At 35.6% G+C, this 16,684-nt stretch overlaps 1 protein-coding gene across 3 annotated transcripts; it reads right to left on the reverse strand.

Moving 5' to 3' along the window:
- Positions 1-13,995: 13,995 nt before the first annotated feature.
- Positions 13,996-16,645, reverse strand: LOC6726640 (scoloptoxin SSD14). 3 transcript variants are annotated; one of them, XM_016173223.3, is made up of 3 exons: positions 16,267-16,645; positions 15,129-15,893; positions 13,996-15,043 (listed from the first exon to the last, which is right to left on the reverse strand). In XM_016173223.3, the coding sequence occupies exons 1-3, from the start codon at positions 16,269-16,271 to the stop codon at positions 14,098-14,100; spliced, it is 1,716 nt and encodes a 571-aa protein (XP_016037471.1). In that variant the 5' UTR covers positions 16,272-16,645; the 3' UTR covers positions 13,996-14,097. The 3 variants fall into 3 exon arrangements, with proteins under 3 accessions (XP_016037471.1, XP_044779703.1, XP_016037472.1); XM_044923768.1 differs by lacking the exon at positions 16,267-16,645 and adding an exon at positions 15,949-16,220; XM_016173224.3 differs by lacking the exon at positions 16,267-16,645 and adding an exon at positions 15,997-16,219.
- Positions 16,646-16,684: the final 39 nt, after the last annotated feature.

Below are 16,684 nucleotides of genomic sequence, written 5' to 3' on the forward strand. Positions count from 1 at the left end.
GCATAAATCGGTTAGTGTAGTTTTGAATTGTGGTGGAAATTTTTTTGTTAATTGAGACATGACAGTTTTTTCTCTCGCTTCGGAATTGGTCTGAACTATGTCATCGTTCGAAAGTGATTCATATTGTAGATCTTTTATATTTACTATTTGATCTTTACTATTTGTATTCAGTAATCGGACAAATGCATTTTTGGTTGTTGCAACATAAATGCCATTTTGAATTTAGTGGTTAGGTATTAAAACACTATCTTCATTTGAGGATAGTTGTATTTTTCGGACAACCTGGGATCTTGCTGGTAGAATTATTGAGTTATTACCAGAGTTGTATATTATTGGAACATATATTGGGAAATTCAAATTATTTGGTCTCATTTTGAGCCAATCTTCTGTTTGATTAAAATCTAATTCACAATTGAATGTCTTTATGAAATCAATGCCTAATATTCTATCACATGGGATTAAGAAATGTGTATCTACTATATGAAAATCGTGTGGAATTATGTAATTGTCTGTCTGTATCTCAATTGAAGTTAATCCTTTGGATTGAATTCATTATTGTCCTATTCCTTGAATATTAGTTTTATTGTTTCCTTGAATATCATTAAAGATATCCGAATTTTTTTTAGAAGAGTAATATCTGCACCTGTGTCTATTAAAAAGATAAGTTTCTTATTTGTTTCTACATTGACAAAACTAACAAATATGTTTTGGATAAGATTAATTGTGTGAACCTTGTAACTATTTATTGTTGAGCAGCTAAAGGTTGTTCGGAGTTTCCCGAGTTATTTTGGGCTACTCTTACATTTCCTTGATTATTGTTATTTTGGCCTGGGTTCGAGTTGCCACGGCCTCTAGAGTTTCTTCTATTAATATTATTATTGGAATTGTAATAACGATGACCGCCTCTGTAATAAGGGCGGCCCCTTGTATCATAACGACCGCGGAACACCGTTGGAATGTCTAGTTGCTTCTGTGCAAATGTCTTTAAATTTAGATATGGCATCGTTCATGCTGTTGAACGTGCCGGTTGCATGATAACTTTTACCTTATCAATTTCTCGTCATTGCTTGCGTGTAGAGGTTGTCTGTTTTCTTCTTTTGCGGCAGATTTAGCAATTTAGCAGAGAGTGCCTTAACAGATTCTCCCTTTACTGTTCGCGAGAGATTATCTTTAATTTCCTGTATTGTGTTTTCTGTGCTAATGAGATACCTAGCATGAACTTTTAGTTTGGTCTTAATGACATTGACTGCTAAAGTCTCATGTTCTCCTTTCATCGAATCTAACAAATTTAGAGCGTCTTTGAAACTCTGTAGGTTTTCGGCTTTGCCGTCGTACTCGATTAATAGAGACGAGGTTGTCTTTAGGAAATCTACTACTGATTGTGCCATCTTGTTTACTATCTTACTTTCTTTTGGCTTACTATTTCTTTCCTCAGCAATTACGTCTAGTAATCAGCTGAGAAATTTAGTGTATTCGGAACAAGTACTTGTAACTTGTGTCTTTGTGACACATATAATATGTTCTCTTTTAATCGAGATATTATATCTTTTATTTGTGTCTGCTGTAACGAAGATAGTTTCGTATTGTGGTCAAGTATTATGACACGGGCCTCGTTTTATTTTCCTAATAGTCTCTCTAACTGTTTTATCTTTGTATCGTTACTTATTAGTGCACTCTTATTGAGGCACTTAAACGATCTATCAAAGTCTTCACGCAGTTTCTTGATTTTAGCTATTATATTTAGCCAATCCATCAAGTTAGAAACTGGGTTGTTAATCAAAAGATTTATTTAATTATATTTTATATTCTGTTTTCATATTTATTTATATGTTCATAACTAGGCTTGTTTCTTGTTTTCTTTTTGAAGCTTTTGACAAGGCAGTTTTATGCTTGCTTACTAAGGCTAAATTTTTTTTGTTTTGTTTTTCGCTTTATTTATTGTCTTTCAGCTATCAAACCCTGTCCCTGTTACTATGCATTTTGTATAGTTTATAACATATATTTATAAACATAATTATTGTCATAATAATTAAACAAATTATTATGTAATCGAGGTTTAAAGGCACAACTTCGACCTTGTTATTTAACACTGACTTAACAACAACTAGACCCATATTTGAAAAGAAGTTTTCTCCTGATACAGTTTTTTCTGAATATATTGGGTCTGGATATAATTTACTTATAGAGTTGTTAAATGACATTTACTTATTGTTTATATATTAATTTTGTCTTTGATTCGTTTTTTTTTTTTAATTTTAAAATATCTATTTGTTGTTGTAAAGACGCCTTGCGGCGGTGAGAAATTTAAAATTAATTCATCCGTATGAATTTACAGGTTTCCTACCTAAATTTTCGTTTGGCTTTACAGGCCGAACTTCTCATCGGGCAGAAAAGGTTCCGCTCAATGTTACAATTGGTTTTTATAATTATTAAAAAAAATATGCATCGCAGTGCAATCAGAAAATATTTTGCACTATTTTTATATATATATATATATATATAGACATGTATATATATATACAGATATGTATATATATATATATATATATTTATAGACATGTATATATATATATATATATATATATATATAGATATGTATATATATATATATAGACACGTATATATACATATAGATATGTATATATATATATATAGATATATATATATATATATATATATATGTGTGTATATATATTCTGCATTCTGCTAAAAAACATTTACTTAATTGAGTGGTAATAAAATCCCTCTGTCCCAGAAATATATAAAATTTCGGCCAGGAAAGTTGCTTAACTCTTCGTGTTACACACATACACACATATTTGTATATATATGTAAGTATGATTCACATATGATTCACGTATGATTCACATATGTTCTTAAATCGGGCATTCTTGTTGAGAATTACGTTGCGCTTTATATTTCCGAGTTCAAAGATTTTCACCCAATATGTTGATGACAAATTACCAACTGAATAACGAAGAATGAGCTCCTTTGCTTTTATGTAGGATTAGCAATGCAATTCAAAACAGTCGTTGCACGCTCTTACTGAACGTGCAAAACAAGTTTTAATTGACATTAAATATGAAATTCTCCTAGGTAGCACCAAAGTCTAGATTTGAAATTGAAAATAATAAAATAATGGTGGGTATTTTATGACAAGACAAAACTGTTAAATTACCTTTTATAATAAAGAAAAAAATAGAGCACATTTGAAAAACGTGTCGATGTACTATTTAATTAATTAATTAATTGTTATTTGTGTGGTGTAAAAATTGGGCCAATATTTTGTAAACAAATAGGTTTTTAAGATAGATAAACATATTTAGTTTAATTTGTTTTAGAAATATCTTATATACAAGGTTTTGGCACCAAACAATACTTCAATAATTATTTTGTAAATAGGTGACGGTTATATATATTTAAGATTCAAAAAAGATTTCCAGAAGGATTAAGTTAAAAAAACAGAATTTATAATTACAATTAAATGACTTTTACTTACATTTAATTAATCAATTTCACAAAAAAATATATATGTACAGCACATACGCGTCGTTACATTTTCGCAATACTTTTTTTCCCGAAAAAAGACAGAGCTAATCAGCACACTTCCGCCTCAGTCAAGAACCGAAAAACAATTGAAAGCCAATACTTTTTTCCCGAAAAAAGACAGAGCTAATCAGCACACTTCCGCCTCAGTCAAGAACCGAAAAACAATTGAAAGCCGATCAACTGGACTAAGTTCTAGATCGCAAAAAGACGACAACGAGCTATGCCCGAAAGCAGGCAGAGAGAATCGTCAAGCACACACATTTCTAAGAGCCCACATTCGTGATATACCGTTTGTTATTACTTGTTTTTCTTTGCGACTTCGTTTTGCACGAAGAGCAGGCCCGAGAGCAGGCAGAGGGAATCGTCAAGCACACAAATTTCTAAGAGCCCACATTCGTGATATACAGTTTGTTATTACTTGTTTTTCTTTGCGACTTCGGGTTCTACATCACAAAAAGACGACCACGAGCTTTGCCCGAGAGCAGGCAGAGAGAATAGTCAAGCACACAAATTTCTAAGAGCCCACATTCGTGATATACCGTTTGTTATTACTTGTTTTTCTTTGCGACTTCGTGTTGCACGAAGAGCAGGCCCGAGAGCAGGCAGAGGGAATCGTCAAGCACACAAATTTCTAAGAGCCCACATTCGTGATATACCGTTTGTTATTACTTGTTTTTCTTTGCGACTTCGTTTTGCACGAAGAGCAGGCCCGAGAGCAGGCAGAGGGAATCGTCAAGCACACAAATTTCTAAGAGCCCACATTCGTGATATACCGTTTGTTATTACTTGTTTTTCTTTGCGACTTCGTTTTGCACGATCTCAGAGAGCGTGCAACGACTTTTTAAATTACATTGCTAATTCTGCGTAAATGCAATGAGCGCATTATTCGATATTCCTTTTTTATTTTGCCATCAGCATATTGGGTGAAAAGCTTTGAACTCAGAAATATAACGCACAACGTAAGTCTCAAAACAAGGATGCCCGATTTATGAACTTATGTACAAACGTACATATAAAAATATGTGTGTATGCGAGGCCAACATGAAGAGTTAAGCAACTTCCATGGCTGAAATTGTATTTATTCTGGGACAGGGGGACAATTTTGTTCGTGATTAGGGCGTTAGAGTGGGCGTGGCAAAACGTTTTTTGGCAAGTCGATAGAGATTTTCAAGACTAGTAAAACTATTAAAAAATATCCAACAAGTTTTCAAAAATGTGGGTGTAACAGTTTCGGGCAGTTGTAGGGCGTTAGAGCAGGCGTGACGAAAAGTTTTTTGTATATTGAAAAAAAATTTACAAGACTAATAATACTATATAAAAATATCCAAACAGAATTTCAAAAACGAGGGCGTGGCAGTTTTGGGCGGTTTGTGCAGTTAGAGTGGGCGTGGCAACATGTGTCAATAAACCTACGCTGCGTCTATGTCTCAAAATCTGTACGCTGAATCACAACCATCTAGCTTTTATAGTTCCTGAGATCGAGACGTTTATACGGACATGACCAGATCGACTCGGCTATTGATCCTGATCAAGAATATATATACTTTATATAGTCGGAAACGCTAAAATTGCATTTACATCATTTTGATGCCATTATTAATATGTTTTCCAATGAAGATTCCAACATTTTGATGCCAGTATTAATATGTTATTTCACAAATATTAATATATATAGTTATACATATATATATGTATATAAATAAAATTAAATTTCTAGTTACGACAAAATTTTTATTATGGAAATGTTGTTTATCTATAAATTTGTTATATTTTTTTCTATATAAATAATCGTTTTGTTTTTTCCGGTGTATAAAAGAAAGAAATTACGTTTGCTTTTTTGAATTTGTGTGTTTTCCTTTGCCTGCTTTTGGGCAGAGATCGTCGTTTTTTTGTGAACTAGAACTTCGTCTAGTTGATCGGCTTTCAGTTTTTTTTCGGTTCTTGACTGGGGCGGAGCGTGAACGCTCAGCTCTGTTTTCTCGGGAAAAATTACAAGCGCGAACTCCGCGTCGTGTTAAAGACATCTATTTTTTTTTAATCTCATTGATCTTTTTTTGCTGTTCTTTGCTTGCGGTTCTCTTAGGAATTAATTGGATTGGAAGTGTGTGCGTTCGGTTCTCTGTTCTCAGTTTTGCGTTTTGTTTTCATTCTCTAGTTCTTTGCTGAGATTGCCAACAAGAACATATTGGACTTTACCGTTAGTTCTCTAACACCAATGTAATTTGTTTCTGGATGTTCATCAGTTCTACACTACTAAAAATATTTGTAAAACTGCATTTACAACATTTTTATGCCATTTTTAATATGTTCTCCTAGGAAGAGTGCAAATTTTTGTAGCCATTATTAATATGTTATATCAGAAATATTAATATATGTATTTATACATATATATATGTATATAAATAAAATTAAATTTCTAGTTACGACAAAATTTTTATTATGGAAATGTTGTTTATCTATAAATTTGTTATATTTTTTTCTATATAAATAATCGTTTTGTTTTTTCCGGTGTATAAAAGAAAGAAATTACGTTTGCTTTTTTGAATTTGTGTGTTTTCCTTTGCCTGCTTTTGGGCAGAGATCGTCGTTTTTTTGTGAACTAGAACTTCGTCTAGTTGATCGGCTTTCAGTTTTTTTTCGGTTCTTGACTGGGGCGGAGCGTGAACGCTCAGCTCTGTTTTCTCGGGAAAAATTACAAGCGCGAACTCCGCGTCGTGTTAAAGACATCTATTTTTTTTTAATCTCATTGATCTTTTTTTGCTGTTCTTTGCTTGCGGTTCTCTTAGGAATTAATTGGATTGGAAGTGTGTGCGTTCGGTTCTCTGTTCTCAGTTTTGCGTTTTGTTTTCATTCTCTAGTTCTTTGCTGAGATTGCCAACAAGAACATATTGGACTTTACCGTTAGTTCTCTAACACCAATGTAATTTGTTTCTGGATGTTCATCAGTTCTACACTACTAAAAATATTTGTAAAACTGCATTTACAACATTTTTATGCCATTTTTAATATGTTCTCCTAGGAAGAGTGCAAATTTTTGTAGCCATTATTAATATGTTATATCAGAAATATTAATATATGTATTTATACATATATATATGTATATAAAGAAAATTTAATATCTAGTTACTACGAAAGTTTTATTATAGAAATGTTGTTTATCTATAAATTTTTTATATTTTTTTCTATATAAATAATCGTTTTGTTTTTTCCGGTGTATAAATGAAAGAAATGACGTATTTTTTTTTGTATTTGTGTGTTTTCCTTTGCCTGCTTTTGGGCAGAGATCGTTGTCGTTTTTTTGTGAACTAGAACTTCGTCTAGTTGATCGGCTTTCAGTTTTTTTCGGTTCTTGACTTGGGCGGAGGTGTAAGCGCTCAGCTCTGTTTTTTCGGGAAAAATTACAAGCGCCAGCTCCGCGTCGTGTTAAACACAACTTTTTTGGCGATGAGTGCCTATGTAATCTCGTTGATCTTTTTGTTTGCTGTTCTTTGCTTGCGGTTCTTTTAGGAATTAATTGGATTGGAAGTGTGTGCGTTCGGTTCTCTGTTCTTTTCGGTGTAAAAATAACGACGCGTACGTGCTGTGCATATATATTTTGATGAAAATGTTTATTCATTAATTAAATGTAAGTAAAAGTCATATAGTTTTAAATTGGGTTTTTTTAAACATTATCCTTCTGGAAATCTTTCCTGAACTTTGATTGAATGTAACCATACAAAAACAACCAACAAAAAACTAAACTAAAATTTTAAATATTAAATTAGTGACGTTTAATACTAAAATTTACAAAAAAAAATTTATGTATTTTTTTTGTTCAAAACCTTTGTTTATAAGATATTTCTAAGACAAATTAAATTCAAAATGTTTATACACTCAAATAACAATAAAATAATAAATTAATTAGTACATCGACAAGTTTTGCAAATGTAGGTTTTTTTTGTTTAACATTAAAGGTAATTGAACAACTTTGTCATAAAATATATATTTTTATAAACAAAATGATTCTTTCAATCAGACTTTATTATATTTTTGTTCATTAGTATGTTGTTAATTAATAATTATCAAATTTAATTTTAATAATACTCGAATTTCAACAAAATTCTCTGTTTTTTTATCTATGTATTTTCATGGCAACTCGATTTCCATAGCTCAAAGAAGCTGGGTTCGGAAAAATCGAATTTTTAAAATTTAAAAGCTGGAATCGTTTGCCCATTTTTTGCCCATGTTTGCCCACCAATTAGTTTTTTTTTGCCCACGTCCAGTTTTTGAGATATGAATTTTCGAACAAGTTTTGTCGTTTACGTTTTAAAAAAATTTTTTTTTGTTTGCCCAATTAAAAATTTTAAAAAAATTTCAAATTAGATTTTTACGTTTGCCCATCCTTCAAAATTAGATTTTAACGTTTGCCCATCCTTTAAAATTATTTTTTTTTTCGTTTTCCCACTCTTAAAAATAAATTATTTCGTTTGCCCAACCTTTAAAATTAGATTTTAACGTTTGCCCATCCTTCAAAACTAGATTTTAATGTTTGCCCATTTTTCTAATTTTACATTTATGTGAATTGGCGCCACAACTTACAGTTATTACATACATATGTACAAATTTAGTTTTAACAGGTGGAAAATCGAAAAAAACACTTCTAAGGGGTGGGCAAACATTTTTAATTGAAAATATTTATTTTTAAGAGTGTGCAAACTAAAAAAACTAATTTCAAAGGGTGGGAAAGCGTTAAAATCTAATTATAAAGGATGGGCAAACGTTAAAATCTAATTTTAAAGGGTGAGCAATCGAAATTATTTATTTTTAAGAGTGAACAAACGAATTTTAAAGGATGGGCAAACGAAATTATTTAGTTTTCAGAGGTGGGCAAACGAAATTATTTATTTTGAAGAGTTGCAAACGAAAAAAAATAATTTTAAAGGATGGGCAAACGTTAAAATCTAATTTTGAAGGATGGGCAAACGTTAAAATCTAATTTAAAAGGGTGGGCAAACGAAATTTTTTAGTTTTAAGAGGAATTGGTTTTAAGTGTGGGCAACAAAAAAAAAAATTTTCAAAGGTATTTTTAAAGGTGGGCAAACGATAAAAACTAATAATAATGCTTGGGCAAACGTTTTTCATGGGTAATATTTCGTTTTATTAGATCGTCAAACGCTTTATTCTCTTAGTAGACCGAGGTAAACTTGAATGTCTTATATTTTTTAAAGTATAATTTTTTTCAACATTCTAAAGGGTGGGCAAACGATGTTATTGCGATTTAAAAAAATTAAATACTGGATGTGGGTAAAAAAAAGTAATTGGTAGGCAAAAAATGGGGAAAAAAATGGGCAAATGATTCCAGCTTTTAAATTTCAAAAATTCGATTTTTCCGAACCCAGCTTCTTGATGAGATGATTTCAATCGCCCATAAGCCGCTCAAAATTGTCGCGCCCCGCTGTTACTAAAACTTTAAAATCAAGGGTGCATGTCAAATTTGTGAACGCTTCACGTGTGGATGGAACCCAATGCTGACAATTTAGTTACCATTATTCCTTGATGTGATCATATAAGCTTTACTAGCTTATATACCCGTTACTCATAGAGAAAAGGGTATACTATATTCGTTAAAAGTATGTCACAGGCAGAAGGAACTGTTTCCGACCTTATAAAGTATATATATTTCTGATCCGGATCAAGAGCCGAGTCGATCTGGCCATGTCTGTCCGTATGAACACCTCAATCTCAGGAACTATTTAAGCTAGGAAAATTAGACATGAATATTCCAGAGGCATAGGCGCAGTTAAAATTTTTGCCATATTGCATGTGTCGCAATTAATATTCACCGACATATTTTTAACGTCCATGCCAATTACTAGCTCTTTTTCCTTGATTTCTTTTAAACATTGAACATTTAAATGACCAAACCGATTGTGCCATGTTGCCATGCGAGAAGAATCATTCAACAAATGAACCGCACCGTTTTTAGAGCTACTTGTAAATAAATACAAATTGTCTTCTTGCATTGCTCTCATCATCACTTCACCTTGTTTGTTTTTTTATCACCGCCGCCTTTTTATCAAAAGTAGTTATGTTTTCGTACTCCGCGGACTTGCTCACTGATAAAAAATTCATATGCAATGATGGAACGTAAATTACATCTCGTAATTCAATGATTACATTTTGTGATTTAAGCATAACAGTCCCGATGCCGCTCGATTTCACGAACTTATCAGCTGCTAGCATAATCGATGTTTCCTTATTAATGAAAGATGTAAACAATCCCTTGTCACAACACATATGCGACGTGGCACCACTATCAACACACCATATGTTTTTCCTTTGAGTGATAGCACTATATGCATCAAGCAGTTTGATTTCTCCTTGCTTTCCCCTAGTTTTTTATGCCTCTCTTTGTTCGGGCATTCTCGTGCTCGGTGACCGAATTTCTCGCAAATGTAGCATTTGCCCTTGAAACTATGTTTTTCAAGGTTATTTTCTTCGCGTTGTTTTTGCTTTGCAGTTCCATGTAATTTTGTATGTACATACACGGCTTGGACAGAACCTTCGCGATCGTCCCTCTCTTGCTTGCGCGCTCCTTCTTCCAGAAGCTTCACTTTTACCGTTTCGAACGTCGGCAGCGTGTCGCGTTTTTCGATCGCTACAACGAAATTTTCCCACGAATTTGGTAAACTGGATAACAACATGATGCTTTTTAATTCATCATTAATTGTTATGTCCATCTCAGCTAATTTGTTGACTGTTTCAGCAAATTTATTGACATATTGAACAACGTTATTCCCTTCAAGCATTCTCAGCCTTGATAGTTTTTGATATAACTGCACTTTTCTGATCGGGCCACCTGGCAATTGTACATCACACAATTTTTTCCATGCGTATGCTGCTGTTGTGCATGCCTTTATATGCATTAACTGCGTTGCTTTTAAATTTAAAAACAAACTTGCCAGGGCCTTTTGATCGAGCATATTCCATCTTTCGGAATCTTCAGAGCCATCTTCTGGCTTTACATATTGGCCACAAACGACTTTCCATAGATCTGCTGTTATAAGCACACTACGCATTAAAATGCTCCATACGTCGTAATTGTCGTCGCCTAATTTTTCTATTTGAATTGACACACTCATTTTGTCGAATTCCGCAAATTAGTTTTTATTTATTTCGAGTTTCAACCGGACGCGTGTTAGTCCATTTAATTACTTTGAATTATTCAAACCGAAAACTTAGCTTGCTGAAGGCCTATAACCAACTGTTAGTTGTTTACCGTACGATCAGGACAACCGTTATGTGCTTCTAGACCGACCGAGCAAATAAACACAAGAACGTAGTGGTGTAGTTGACGGTTTAATTGAAACTGAGTAATAGGAATTTCACAATGACTTCTTAAGCTATAATTGAGCGTTCAGATCAAAACATATAAAGCTTATTTAAATTATAACGTAATTTCAACAGTTAGAGGCGTTAGAGTGGGCGTGCCAAAAGTTTTTTTGAAAATCGATAGAAATTTACAAAACTAATAAAAATGTGAAAAAAATATCAACACATTTTTCAAAAGTGTGGACGCGGTAGTGCTTTGCGGCTTGTGGGCGTGGCAACATGGTTCAACAAACTTGCGCAGCGTCTTTGTCTCCAGAATCTGTATGCTGAATCTCAACCTTTTAACTTGTATAGTTTCTGAGATATCGACGTTCATACGGACAAACGGATATGTTTAGATCGACTCGGCTATTGATCCTGATCAATAATACATATACTTTATATTCTGAGAAACGCTTTCTTTGGTTGTTACAAAATTTTCAAAGAATCAAGTATATCCTTTTACTCTACGAGTAACGTGTATAAATACTACTTAAAATGTGTTAAAGCTACTGAAATTTTAGTATTGCGCGTACTTAAACCATCTTACAATTGTTTCGGAGACTCAAACCATGTAGAATGAAATTAATTTTTTACCTATGAAAGTGATTTTACGTAGAGGCCTTGACAACCAAACCTTTTTATACCCGTTACTCGTTAAAAAGTATGTACCAGGTAAAAACAAGAGCTTCTGACCCTATAAGCATATAAGCATATATTCTTGATCAGGATCGCTAGCCGAGTCCATCTATTCGTCCGTCTGTCTGTATGAACGCCTCGATTCTACAAACTATACCAGCTAGTTGTTGAGATTAAGGTGGCAGATTCCAGATTCATATCCACAGCGCATGTTTGTTTTCAAATATTGCTACCCTAATCTATCGCCCACAAACCCATAACTCCCACGCTTACACTTGTGAAAAATGTTTTGATTATTTTGATTTGGTTGGATTTTTTCGTATTATTATTAGTCGTGTCAATTTCTATGGGTATACCGAAAACAAATCGCCCAAAATTGTGATCGCCTGTGAAAAGTTCGAAACGAGCTACGTTCTAATGGGAGACGTAGATAATTCGACATCAGTGGGATCGCCTATACCTACTTTGAACAGGGAAAATGGTTTGCTGGCAATTTTGGAGTCGCAAAATCGAAATTTTTCTGAACTTTTTAAACAAGTGCAACACTCGCAAAGAGAGCCAAAAGAATTGTTTGCTGTGGTATTGCCCAGGCTTAATCCTGAACGGGCGAGATCAGCCGCGCAATCCTGGTGTTCAACGGTGGACTACATCTTGTCTGAAAACGACCGAGCCACCTTTCAAACGATGGTACATCAGAGCCGCCAGGAAAACGAGCTAAGTCCTACTTCGAGTGTCACAACTGCGGAAAGCCTGGTCATTAATTATTTAAATAAAACCATAATGAGAAAGCACTACTTTTATTTGTGCATTTAATGCTCAACAATACATTTTTTTATACACATTTGTTTTTTATTATTTTTAAAAATATTTCAAAAACTTTAATATGTATTTTACAAATATTAAAAAAAAATATCAGATGGTGCCTTTAGATTTCTAAAGTAATAAAAATGTATAAAATAAATAAAAATATGAAAACAGTTTGTTGCAAAAGTCATATCATGAGGCACGAAGTGCGGACACAAGCACTCAACAATCATTGGCTTATTAATTTTTCTCACGTCGCAAGCTGAATACTCTAATGACAAATATTCCAATATATAAAGTCATTTGTGAAATTTATTTTGGTATATTATGTACATAGATTCGGCTATTACTATTTCTAAGCTATATTTGAATAATAATAACGTTAAGGCAATGCAAACCAAGAATTTTTCACATGGTGTCAATTGATCAAAAATAATATAGATTTAAAGTCTAAGAACTTTTAAGGTGAAGGGCATATCTTGTTTACGATGCATGAGCATACGTGTGCCCACATACAGTTGTCTGCTATCACTGTATGCGCAGAAAAGAGCTGTTCGCTGTAGCGCCATCCGCTCTCTCGCTCTCGAACAAAAACTCGAGAGAGCCTGGAGCCACCTCTAGAGCCACGGCCAAAAAATCGTGTGCCAAAAATTCGTATGGCGTTACGCAACTTGTTATTCTAGTGTCTTTGGTTGATCCGTTGTGTTAAGAAGGAGCAGCGAATAATGAAATTCACGGAAAGCGTTCCGTTATTGAGTGCGCATCATTTGTGTGTGTATCAAATGAGCATGGCGCCTGTTGTTGTTGTTGGTGGAGTTTCGTGGAAACAAAGGATGATGAAGAGAGCGAAAATGAAAATGTTGAAGCCACTGAAGAAAGTGAAGCACACCAATAAAGGTGATGAAAGATTTACTGCTGGCCAAAGAAAATGACAGAGTAACAAGGCCAGATAAATAATGCAAGCACAAGTGCAAAACAAACTGATGTTTGTTTTGATCATGGCGTGTGGGGCATTGAATTTGTAATGTTGAATGAAGAAGAATATTTGATTTTGTTAAAAATTACATTATAGTAAGAATTATGTCAAGATATTGGTTAAGAAGGCTTGATACTGTTTTGTGAAATTAACTTGATAAGTTTGTACGAATTGAAATGGAAATATTAAATCTTTTGTTTATAAAAACACAATTGAATGGAACACGAGGTCGTGTTAGAGTCAGGATGGCCGTGTCGGAGTAGTAGTAGTATTAGTAGTAGAAGATTACGCATGAACTCGAATTATTTCATCATATTATGTTTTGCGTCTTTGCATTGTGGTTGTCCGTCGTTTTTCTGCAAGTACCGTTGGAGCGGGGCGACAACGACGCGTCGCCTGTTTAGTTGCACGACGATGCGTCGCGACGTTGCCGCCGAGTGTGGTTCGAGGGTTCGTATAGGCTGTTAAAAGACGAGCGGGACAGTATGCTTGAGTGATCGCCTGTGAATAGTTAGAAACGCGCTACGCTCTAATGGGAGACGAAGATAATTCGACATATACTTTATATAGTCGGCAACGGTTCCTTCTGCCTGTTACATTCTTTTCAACGAATCTAGTATACCCTTTTACTTTACGAGTAACGGGTATAAAAACGGTGTATTATAAAAGAAAGCATCTAGAAAAGATCTTCCCCGACATTTATTTAATTCAGATTAACACCACAAAAATATTCTAACGGGCTTTCCTAAAACTTAAGATGAAATGAACATCCCTTACATCTATTCTAATCTATCTGGTTCGACTACCACCGCGCTCCCCACTCTTCTACGATCGCAGACGGGGTGTGGTTCAGTGCCCAAGATTCCAATGGCCGTCTGTGCGGAATATGCCTTATCATCTTCCAGAAATCTGATGTCGTGTCCAATAGCACTTAAATAGGCGACAGTATGCCTGGGAACATTTGGTTCCATGTCAATGTGCATTGGCGCCAGTTGGTGATGCAATCGTCCTGAATTCACCGCCTTCTCAATAGGTTCGTGGAGTACAAAGTACCTTAGAATAGTCTGCGCAACAGAGGTGGTAATTTTTGACCCACCGGCACCACCCACAATCAATTTAACATTCCCATGGGTGTCTAAAACGATGCTGGGACAAGTTGAGGACATCGGCCGTTTGCCTGGTTTGATAAAGTTTGCGGGACTGGCGGGTATGCCATAGGCATTTACCTTTCCGGGCGTACTAAAGTCGTCCATTTCGTCGTTGAGTATAAAGCCTGTTTGGCGAGATCTTACTTTGGCTCCCAAATGGCTGTTTATTGTACTGGTCACTGAAATGGCATCGCCATTTGGTGCCAAAACGGATATGTGTGCTGTACCATGATCCTCCTCATTAGCAAAATTGGCTCCGTAGTACGACATGTCCTCGAAGGTCCTGTCGTCTAAAATAAGTTTACGGATCTCTGCGGCAAAGGCCGGATCGATAAGGTTTTCGTACATCTCCTGCACATCTGGTTCATAATGGATGTCGCCCAAATTGGTACGATGCCCGTAAGCGTGCTTAAAAGTCTCGATTAAACGCTGCCAGTACTTGTCCGTATTGCTCGTATACAGCGGTTCCATTACATTCAGCATAAAGGTTAACACGGCCCCGCTCGTGGGCAGTGTCGAGGTGAGTAACTTGTAGCCACCACTGAAGTGGGAGTGGAGCGGCATTTCCCAGCGAACACTACAAAGTCATATATCAATTAAGTTGACTGGTATTCAAATTGATATTCAATATCAGCTAATTAAGGTATTCACTCCATACTCACTTGTAACTTTGCAGATCCTCTTCGGTAACAATGCCACCCATAGCCTGGATATCCTCCACCAGTTTTCTCCCTACCCTGCCGCCGCCATAAATAGCTTTGGCGCCCTCATCCGCTATGATTTCCAGAGTTTCGGCCAAAGTGTGACGGTACATGACCTCGCCCTGCTTGTAGACCTCATCCGTTTTCGGATTAATAAAAATCTCGGCCATGGAGGGTTCGTTTCTGATACGCTCTTCTTCGCGCTGAAGGACTCCGGAGAGATACCTGGAGACCAGGATGCCACGGCGGCAGAGATCAATGGTGGGCTGGAAAAGCGTTTTCCAGGGCAGGCGGCCATATTTATCGTGCAGCTCGGAGTATCCATAAATTTCGGCGGGAACGGCACAGGACAATGCGCCGGTGATTTCTGTTTTGACGAACATGTCCTGCGTGGCCGCAGCTGGAGCGGTTTCTCGGGCAATTAGAACCTCACTAAATTCTGTCTCTCTTGAGTAAATGGTAGCAACAAACCCACCGCCCACGCCCAAGCTGTGGGGCAGCATCACGCCTTCGCACAACATGGTGGCTATAGCCGCATCTGCAGCAGATCCTCCGATATCCAGAATGGAGCCTCCAACCTCCGCACATCCCACGCCATTCGATGCCACGGCGCCAATGCGACGTGGTTCTTCCGCTTTGCTCCGGAGTCCAAAAACCAGACCCAAGGTCACACCCAATGCGGTCACCACCAGGATAATCCAGCATACGGCGTACTTCTTGCAGCACCTAGAATTAGATTGCGGATTGACGGTATGCATTAGTGTTCCCAAATATAGAATACTTAAGTTGGTAAGTGCGATTAATTTCGGGGGGACACTTGCCATCATACCCGACAAATAGGTCACCAAAGGCGTCAAATAGTTCCCCATAAAACATGTTTAAGTGAACTCTGACAGCTTCCGGGCTCACCTTCCATCGGGTACTGCGATCGAAAGGCCCATTCCGTACATATATCATAGACACCTTAAAATAATAAGATTTACGCGTTTTGGCAAAAGAATTAAGTCAAAAAAATATGTACTTTATATTTTCATCCTCTCGCAGTATACTTAATAATAATTTACAGCTTTTTTTTTTATTCATACCATTAGGAACTTACGACATTTATTGTGTGTATCCTTAAACTAGGAACTTAAATTGGAACAAGCTAAAAATTATAAGAATACCAAGAGAAGAATTAATTAAATGAAAATTGCGCGGTATAGGGCGCTTTATATATCCATCCCGTTATCTAGTTTTTATTTGGAGATAAGACAAGAGTCCATCCATCGCCTTAATGTAAGCCGTTAGAATCCATATCCAAAACTGTGAAGCGTCAGAAATAGAAAGTTTGGTGTGACTAAGAGGCCGGCAAGAACTAAAGAAGTAAAGTCAGAAGTAGCGACTTAATTGTATAGCGTATTATTTTATCTGGCAGCTGGTGATAAGCCGACTTAAGGTCGATTTGAAACGTTTTCTTGGCTAAAAATAGGGAACCGCAAGGGTAAAACCGATTTACATAAATGACCAATGATGTC

Source organism: Drosophila simulans, chromosome X (assembly GCF_016746395.2).
Source record: "Drosophila simulans strain w501 chromosome X, Prin_Dsim_3.1, whole genome shotgun sequence".
NCBI lineage: Eukaryota > Metazoa > Arthropoda > Insecta > Diptera > Drosophilidae > Drosophila > Drosophila simulans.